General features: G+C 49.0%; 1 protein-coding gene across 2 annotated transcripts in view; it reads right to left on the bottom strand.

The window, feature by feature from the left end:
- Positions 1–10,000, bottom strand: part of ehbp1 (EH domain binding protein 1) — a 286,125-nt gene that overhangs the window by 104,407 nt on the left and 171,718 nt on the right. For both annotated transcript variants that reach the window (XM_063192821.1, XM_063192822.1), the window contains exons 13-16: positions 5,211–5,393; positions 4,067–4,897; positions 868–909; positions 146–280 (exon numbers count right to left, since the gene is read on the bottom strand). In XM_063192821.1, coding sequence (XP_063048891.1) covers positions 146–280; positions 868–909; positions 4,067–4,897; positions 5,211–5,393 — 1,191 coding nt within the window. The remainder of the gene's footprint in view (positions 1–145; positions 281–867; positions 910–4,066; positions 4,898–5,210; positions 5,394–10,000) is intronic.

Below are 10,000 nucleotides of genomic sequence, written 5' to 3' on the forward strand. Positions count from 1 at the left end.
TGTCTGTGTGTGTGTGTGTGTGTCTGTGTGTGTGTGTGTCTGTGTGTGTGTGTGTCTGTGTGTGTGTGTGTGTGTGTGTGTGTGTGTCTGTGTGTGTGTGTCTGTGTGTGCGTGCGTGTGCGTGTTGTATTTCTTTCCCACTCACGTCTATGACTTGTGTGCGTGCGGGGGTGGTCTGGGCGGTGTGTTTGGTGCCAGCCTTCATGGCGGCGTCTCGGCGCGCCTGCTCCAGCAGCAGCCTGGCACGCTCCTTCAGCTCCTCCTGACGAGACAGCACCTTCTGGGGGAGCAGGGGGCACACAGTCAGGGGGAGGAGGGAGATAGGCAATGGAAGTAAGCAAGGCAACTTGCAACATAGTACGAGGAGAGAGATAATTTGGGTAATGATACACTGGACTGGATGGGTAGGCACTGAACTTGCTTTGTCTTTGTCCAGACAGAGACAAGCACAGACACAGACAAGCACAGACACAGACAAGCACAGACACAGGCACACAGAGACACAGGCACACAGAGACACAAGCACACAGAGACACAAGCACACAGACACGCACGCACACAGAGACACACGCACACAGAGACACACGCACACAGACACGCACCCACAGACACGCACGCACACAGATACGCACGCACACAGAGACGCACGCACACAGAGACGCACGCACACAGAGACGCACGCACACAGACACGCACGCACACAGACACGCACGCACACAGACACGCACGCACACAGACACGCACGCACACAGAGACACACGCACACAGACACGCACGCACACAGAGACACACGTACACAGAGACACGCACAGAAGGACACACTTACAGACACACTGACACTTTGAAACAAACATGGCTCTGGCTCACCTTCTCTTCTGAGGGGCTCTGTGATGGAACAGGTGCAGACTCCTGGAGCAGACAGAGAGACAGACAGACAACCAATCAGAGACCAGCTAAGAAACCCACCTGAAGGCCTCTGGCCATATAGACGTGTGCATTTCTCTGTCTATTTATGCTTGGAGAGCAGGACAGTGAGAATGTATTTGTATACAGTAAATAAGCTAGGTAGGCAAGAGATATATTTAATGTACCAGCAGGATTAGCATCTACTGTATTGCGGGTGAGTTTATTTTTTTCATAGCGTGGAAAATCCGGCACTATCGGTAGAGGTGACAGTGACTGAGACGGCGTTGTCATTACGGGGCTCGATGAGCAGCCGAGGCTTCGACGGCGTCGGGAGATGCACCAACACCGACATCAGGCATCAAGCATCAGGCACGGGGGAGCGCTGACAGGCGCCCAGGCAGATAGCGCCCAACGCCTTCCCCCCGCCCGCTACCACGCCAGCCTGGCAGCGCTATCAGAGCGCCCATCGGCGGTAATCCACGCCACAGAACAGAGGACGACAGCAGCCATACACACTGGGGAGTCACACACTCCACCGAGAGAGGAGAGAGAGAGAGAGAGAGAGAGAGAGAGAGAGAGAGAGAGAGAGAGAGAGAGAGAGGGAGAGGGAGAGGGAGAGGGATAGAGAGAAGGATAGCGAGAGAATGGGAGACAAAGAAAGTGCAGAGAGAGAAGTAGGGGGGATAGAAAGATTGGAGGAGGACGTGGAAAAAGTGAGTGAGAGCAGGAAGGGGGAGAGGAAGATTAGGATACATTGAAGAAGGGGTAGAGAGAGAGAGAGAGAGAGAGAGAGAGAGAGAGAGAGAGAGAGAGAGAGAGAGAGAGAGAGAGAGAGAGAGGGGCAGCCTGTCCAACAGACAGACAGAAAGAGAGAGCTATAGTGAACAAGGGATAGCAGGATAAACGGAGAAGGAGAAGGAAATAGTGGGAGAGCGAAAAAGATAGAGCAAGCAACATTGGGAGAGAAGCAGAGAGAGAGAGAGAGAGAGAGAGAGAGAGAGAGAGAGAGAGAGAGAGAGAGAGAGAGAGAGAGAGAGAGAGAGAGAGAGATAACAGAAGAGAGGGGGATTGGGAGAGAGAGAGAGAGAGAGAGAGAGAGAGATAGGGAGAGGAAGTGATCTAGTGAGAGGCAGAGGGAGAAAGAGAGATAGGCCGATGATGGCCAAGGTGCAAGAAACGACATCAGGGGCTGAGTAGTCGTCACGGTACAACGCCCTGTGCCCCCCTGGTTTCCCTGGCAACCATCCTCATTCCCACAAAAACATGGCACACAAGTCAACAACTACAAAAAAAATAAATAAACAAGAAAATAAATAAAAAGCAGCACATCTGTCTGAGATTGGGTTGAGGGGCCTAGCCTGTTGACGGCTGTTTGGGCTGAAACGCGGAGCAGTGTGTGGAGCGGTTCCATACGGCTGTCTGATAAAGCGAGGAGCGGAGAGGAGGAGCGCGGCGTGGCGAGGAGGAGAGGAGGAGGCAGAGGTGTGATGGGATAGGGATGGGAGTGGTGGAGGAGGATGAGGACGAGGAAATGCTTCTCTGGCGCGGTGCGGAGCCGAGTCGAGCAGAGCAGAGCAGAGCGGTGAGGCAGATGAGGAGTCTCTCAAGTGGAACGGCGGGGGCGCGCCGCCGAGAATATTACCATCGGCGCGCAGAAAGGAAAACATAATGAAATGTCGACATTACAACGCTCGCTTGCTGTCAGGGGTTTGAAGCTTTTTCTCCTGCAGAGTCGAGTTTGCCCCTGCCCTTCCCTTCCTTTACCTCCTCCTCTCTCCACAAGCAGCAACATGAGTGAACTACACACGGGAGCTTCATAGAGGTGGAGGGGAGATAGAAAAATAGATGGGTTATGTTCAAAAAAAGTGCCTTTCGTGCTCTTCTTTTAGTTAGCAAACGGGTTGGGAGCAAAATTGTCTCATTTGAACTACAGTATAGGTCAGCTCCTGCTTCGACAAACCTGCATGGTGTAATTCTTGCCCATTGAGAGCAGCAAGCTAGTGTAAAAAATGACTTGAAGTATTGCTTTAAGTGCATGTCTGTTTGGCAGAGGCCTATCTGTACTCAGTGAATTGAGTTCATAAAGTGGAGAAATCTACACAACCAGCAAGCAACATGAGTGAAGTACATATGTATGTGTAACCGGCATGGGCTTAGAGAAGAGAAGAGAAGAGAAGAGAAGAGAAGAGAAGAGAAGAGAAGAGAAGAGAAGAGAAGAGAAGAGAAGAGAAGAGAAGAGAAGAGAAGAGAAGAGAAGAGAAGAGAAGAGAAGAGAAGAGCCTCTACCTGTGGTACCGGTAGTCTAGTGGTGGGGTGATATGTAAGGGTTAACGTTCGGCGAGAAGGTCGCTACCGTGGAATAGCAGCACGACAGAGAGAATCTTTAGATGCTATTCCACAAAGCGACCGACTCGCCGAAAGTTAACCCGCTTATTATATGGATATACTTAAATGACTCACACATGGCGGGGACATTTCTTTAGGCCTATTTAGGCCTAATGTTAAGATTGTTGCTGCGCAAAACAAAACAGTGCCGTTGTGGAACACCGCTAGGCAACAGAGCCAGGACAACAGGTGTTGTCTATCACAGCAGCTGATTAGAGTCTTGTTGAAAAGTCGCTTTAGCAGTGAAAAGTCTTGCTGCCATTGACAGCGGTCTGTTATAGACCAACCCGTCCGTTATCGAAAAATAACAGACGTGCGAACGTTGGGGAGCCCCGTTGATATGAATGGAGCATTCGACTGATGACGTCACAACCATATAATAAACACAGTATAAACATTGCCCCACACGGATGAATGCCCATTGGGGAAAAAAAGAGGAGAAATACCTGTACCAGTTAACTGAGTGGGTACAGTGGGTGGTCATGTATAACTGGACGACCAGAAGAGGCATACCTGTACCAGTAGTGATCTAGTGGCGTATTTGTACCTGTATTGGACTAGTGATGGGTGGGCTGGTGGAGTCTGTGTGGGGGAATGTTCATATACGTTTACATATTCCTATGTATGGCTTAGATGGAGATTGAAGTGTGTCTGTACCTGTGTTGGTCTAGTGATAGGTGGTGGGGTAGAGTCTGTGCAGAGTTCATACACGTTTATATGTAGTTATTCATGTTTCTATGGGAATTTAAGAGTAAAAGGCGCATCTGTACCGTACCTGTGTTGGTCTAGTGGTGGGTGATGGGGTGGAGTCCGTGTGGTTCTGGTGCTGTGGAGGTGGCGGGCTGCTGCTGTCAGACGTGGTGTCCGACTCTGAGTGCCGCAGGCTGGCCCGCTTCTTCCTGATGAGGTCGGCGTCGCGGTTGTAGGAGAAGCCCAGCTTGTGGGAGGGGGAGAGGGGCTGCTGTTGTTGCTGCAGTGAGGGCGAGGGCCTGGGCCTGGGGGATCCTTGGGAGTCCAAGGAGTCCTCTCCATCAGCCTCGGTGGAGACACCGTCGCCACGCCGCCACTTGTCTGTGTCCCTGTCGAATGGCCCTGCGGCGTTGGTGGTGGCAGTTGAGGAGAGCGTGGCCTCCTGTCTCCTCTCCACCCGCTGGGGAAGGTCCCCCATGTCCAGCGTGTCGGCCTTCTGCAGTGGCCGTGGTTCTGGTGTGGGTCGGCCAGCACTGCTGCTGCTGCTGCTGCTGCCAGGGTCTGCTGTGGTGCTGGTGAAGGCAGCCGTCCTCTGTGCAGGCCTGGGGTGCGATTCGAACATTCGGGGTGAAGCGACTGGGGGTGACGTGGAGCGCTGGCTGGTGGCAGCGATGCTGCCCTGTCCGGAGGATGAAGTGGAGGGGGCAGGGCTGCTGGCCAGGTGCCTGTTCTGATTGGCCGAAAACATTTCAGACCCCTCCCCTTCTTCCATAGGCCCTGCTCCTTCGTCGTGGCTACCGCCGCCTGCGCCGTTGGTCTCAGCGGTTGCAGTGCCATCGGCGGATGGCTGGTGCAGCTCGGCGTAGAACTTCTCCTGGTCGATGGAGCTGTTGGTGTCCGTCTCAAAGTCACCCACCTAGGGAGGACAGATCGAGGTAAGATGAGTGGGTAAGAGAAAAGGTTGAGGTTTGGAGTGTAGACCACGGATGAAAGTGGCAGGAGTTGGTGGGACGTGGTTTGGGTTCAGATTGTGAAGGGAGGAAGAGGTGTGTGGCATGACAAAGGGGGCGTTGTGGAAAAGAGAGAGAGGTGGCGTGGAGTGGAGTGGAAGAAAGGATGCGTTAGAGCAAGCAAAGTAATAAGAAATCCAGAGAGGATGGCTAGGAAATGGTTAAAAAGTTAGCTAGAAAATCAAAATAATCTGTTGGGAAATGTAAAAAGTCTGCTGCCTTGTATGTGCTGCGACTGCTGTTGGCCTCGATCTGCACCACGTTGAGCTCCTCGCCACTGAAGTGGGCGCGGATCTGGTACAGGTAGGTCATCACCGTCAGCTTGTCCGGGATGGCCAGCAGAACCATGTCCGAGGGCTCCAGCAGACGAGAGATGCCCAGGCTGGCAAACCCATCGTAGGCCTGAAAGGACAGAGGAAGGGGGTGGGGATAAGGAAACGTGTCAAAAACATGTCATTGTGAAGCAGTGGGGCACAGATGGACAGGTTAGCAAATACACCATAGGCCAGCAGTGGAAAGGAGAGAAGGGGAAAGACTTCACCATCATGACATGGTGATTTAAACACTAATGTGCTGCGCGGTAAGGGAGAGATGTCACCACCTGTAACAAAGGGCAGTAGAGTTGCCCCGCCAGGTCCCGAACATAGGCCTTCTGGGATACCAAACTAGAGCTCTGACTACAACACAGCAGAGCCAGTCTCATTGGCATGGTAGTCAGAGAGCACTCACGTCAAAACCCTAGTGACAGTCAGTCCATCGCACCACCACAGTGCCTGATCTAAGCACAAATTAACAATGTACATAGGAGCACAAGTCGATTAATGTGTTGTATCGTTCAGTGTCAAATTGTAGACTTAACTACAAGAAAATTTAGTGAAATGCAGGTGTGTGACATTGTTATATGCAAAGCACGTGGTAAGTTGTACTGTATATGTAAAGCACGGACCAACCAGTTTTCGCACAATCTGATCTAAAACACACCAATCTCAGACAGGCTATTCAAAAGGTTGCAGTGAGAACATCTAAGCCTGACATTAAGGACACAAAAGAGTTCAACGGTATTATTATGCTTACTTGATGCACAAATCATCTTGATCATTTGTTTTTTTTCTGTGCCAAGCATATCGAAAGAAATAGGAAGGCGTGCCTTCAAATTTAAAGCCCCTTCTGACTGGAATAGATTACCCAGCTCATTGAGATCTATTTCATATTTCCTCTCTTTAAATCATCCTTACTAAGTTTTCTGCATTCATGTGACCAGTGCACTTGCTTTCTTGGTCGTTGACTTAAAGCAACAACAACAAAAAAGTCTATACGCCTGCTTTAGCACCTGTGTTCAACTGTGGTTTTCTCCTGAGTCCTTTATTTGCCTTTTATTTATCATTTCTTTTTAGTGTTATACAAATGTAATTTTTTGTGTTTTACTTGCTGATTCTTTCCTATAAATCTATTTGGGGTAGAGACGCTGGACTGCTTAGCCTGTAGTGATGAAGAGCTCTGATGTGGATGTGTTTTTGATGTTTATAGGGACCCCCTCGAAAAAGAGATGGAACATCTCAAGGGGCTATCCCTTAATAAAATAATTGAAATTGAATTGAATTGAAATTTGGAATGTGCCGTACTGTCCCACGCCGGATTTCAGGCGCCATGCCAGAGATCTTTCATATGCCAGGTACATAACCTGGTATATGGTTTACACCCGGTTATACCCACCCGACTTTATCTGCGCGCCAGCCAGACAATTTCAACATTCCCTACGAAGGATATAAGGGCGTGCCTTCGTTGTAAATGTTTGCATGGATGGTGGCCTGACTTCTGACTATTTTTTCTTTATACTATATGCTATGAAAGCTTGTACTATTACATCAGTATAAAAGACCTTAGACCAGGGCTATTCAAATGGCGGCCCTGGTGCCAGATGCGGCCCTTGGACGGCAAGGTTCTGGCCTCCCACAAGCCCTTTGAAATACGGAAACATTTTTCGGAATTTAGAGATAAAAGTACGGGTTCCGTATCAAGCTGAAACGGGACACGGGATGTTAAAATGAGGGAAATTACATCTAAGAAATGCAAAACTTTCTGGGGGAGGACCCCCAGACCCCCCACCTCATTTAAGTGTCCCGAATTTTTTTCATTGACAGTTGGCAACCATAATACATACAGTATGTATGAAAGTCGTCCCCTTTACTTGGGGGGAAATTAAAAAACTGCCATTTGATGACATTTAATTGAGTACCCCTGCTTTAGACCATTCTCTCCTTCATTTATTTTTTGGAACCTACACATGTGCCAGACATGAAGACGTAAGCCGCTTTCTAATCTTTACAAGAACAAATTTCTGGCTACACAACTGGCACTGAACGCAGAACATAGCATTGCACAAATGGGCTGTAACTAGTTTCTGTTAGAATGAATGCACTGAACTGAGTGAAACACAGTCGGCCCATATGGGTAGGGCATTTATGTTTACTTAGTACGAGATATGGTTCAGCGCAATTACTCCAGTGGCACGCGCATGGCCACACATCTTGGTAAGAGGGACTCATCTCATTTTAATGAGTAGTTTTTAAGTGCCGTACACAAACCCATGCCCAGGGGCCCGCTTTATTGCTGTGGGATTGTAATCCATCATGTTCAAAGTTGCTTAATCCCTCATTTCAGGATTATGCCAAAACACAAGAAATCACATACACCCATACAAAATAAACAATTCACTGTAAATCACCACCAACAACAGCACAGGCATGCAGATCACGGGACACACCAACTTTTTTTCTTTTATGACTAACACGCCACACGAAGAAGTTGACAGACGGGTTCTTCCAGGCCATTAAAATGACAAGCCATTGAGTACAGCAGAGTTCACAAAGTCATTAAGTGCATTTCATAACCAAAACCATGTACACAATGTTGCAAACCCTATTCAACTGGATGTGCGCAATTCACAGCAGAGACATGACAACACTTGGCATCTTCAATTAATCTTCGTTCTTGTCCCAGCATGTCACCTTAAGTGGAGATTGTCATCAGGCCGTGAAAACTCATAACACTTAAGTGCATGTCACTACAAGTTATTGGTCAGAACTAACTCCTGCATACTTCCAACAATGGAAATGATAAAAAGTACTGTTGTTTTTGGGCACCTCAGCTCACCTCTGTGACAACATCCCGTGACTTACAAGAAACCTTGAACTCTGTGTGACTGAACTTGTGAGATAGCGCATACAGCAGGGATGGGCAACTGGAGCCTCCTCACTCAGTGCAGCCCGTTGATAAAAAAATGATTTAATTTTGTGCCAACATTATAATAAACCTGAGTATATAAAAATGTATTTAAAACTAAACATGTGCCTTCGTTGTTTATCAAGGACATCATATCATGTTATAATCCAATGGTTTAATAATAACTGTTCGGGTATAAATATACAAAAAAAATGTTTATCATTTTGTATGTGGCCCTCTGATGGTGACAATGAAAAATGTTGGCCCTCTTTATCAAGAAAGTTGCCCGTCCTTGGCGTACAGTAAGCTATGGTGTCGAACAGCTTGCCGCGTTTCTCAAGCATACACACAAAAAGGCACGCCGCAACACCCAGAGCAGGCTAAGAGGAGAGGGGCCAACAAGGTCTCTTGTCTCTGCACCTGATATGAGCGTGCACGTGTAATGTGTAAGCTAACATCCTTGTATGTGTGTGTGTGTGTGTACGTGTGTGTGGCGTGTAAGACTGTGTTGTGTGTGCGTGTGTGTGCGTGTGTGTTGTGTTCTAGATCTGGGAATAGGACAATCAGGGCTGGGTATGAGGATGAGGAGAGGAGAGGCGAGGTGAGGCGAGGAGAGGTGAGCCCAGCGAGTCAGTGGGCCGCTGACAGGTAATGTCAAGGATGGTTCTCCCAGATAAGACACTGAGATATAAAGAAACACTGAACTAATCCTGGGGCCCGGGGCCCTTATCGCAGCGCATCAACCTCCTCCTTTCTAGCCCGCCGTGTAATTGCACTGATTTGAGCTGATGAGAAATACAGGCAAGATAATCAAGCAGCAAAAAAAAAGAGAGAGAAAGGGGGGGGAAAAAACACCAGCTCAATCCTCCCTCTCTCCCGATCACATGATAGAAACACTAAAAAGAGGAAAAGGAGAGGAAAAAGAGGAGGCAGAGAAGGAGGACGAGGAAGAGGAGAAGGAAGAGGATGAGGAAGGAGAGGTGAGGGGGAGATGAGGGAGGAGAGGTGAGGGGGACATGAGGAAGGAGAGGACAAGGAAGAGGATGAGGAAGGAGAAGTGAGGGCATTGCTGTATGTGTGTGTAGTGTAGTTGGCACGTGCATGGGCTGCAGCACCATCACCTTGATGATGGCAGTGTTTTAAACGAGGTCTCCTTCCGTCTTCTTCCTTCTTTTTAAGTGAAAGAGAAGAGTTCAGCCATGCCTTTCTCTGCTGTTCCTTTCTACCTACTTTCCGTTACCCTTACCCATTCACACCCTCTCTCCCGCTCCCGTTTGATCTCAATCTCTCTCCCGCTCGCTCGGTCTCCTATTCTTCCTCTATCAGTCTCCTACACCACACTCTCCTTCTTTCTCCATCTCCCACTCTCTGTCTCACTTCCCCTATCTGTGCTTGTATCAGGGCACTGAGCGTGGTGGTTGAGGTGGTGGAGGTGGTGTGTGGTTTTGGTGTATTGTGGTGTGATGAGGTGTGAGGGTAATTGTGGTCTGTTGAGGGGAGTGGGCAGGTAGGCTGGTGTCTGAGGCCTGACGGCCATGGCTGGCCCTCCTTCTTTATTAAGGTCTTCCCACCTCCGCGCGCACACACACACGCGCACGCACGCACGCACGCACGCACGCATGCACACCTGGAGAAAGCAGAGGTAAAGCAAAGGCTAAGCCGTTACTCCATTTACAATTAATTATAGCCTTGTCCTCCTTTTCCCCTCTCTCTCTTCTTTCACTCCGTTTTTAGTCCTTCTCTCTGTGTGTCTCTAGTGTGAGTGAGTGAGTGAGTAAGTGAAGCAA

This window comes from Engraulis encrasicolus, unplaced genomic scaffold (genome assembly GCF_034702125.1).
Source record: "Engraulis encrasicolus isolate BLACKSEA-1 unplaced genomic scaffold, IST_EnEncr_1.0 scaffold_25_np1212, whole genome shotgun sequence".
Classification (NCBI taxonomy): domain Eukaryota; kingdom Metazoa; phylum Chordata; class Actinopteri; order Clupeiformes; family Engraulidae; genus Engraulis; species Engraulis encrasicolus.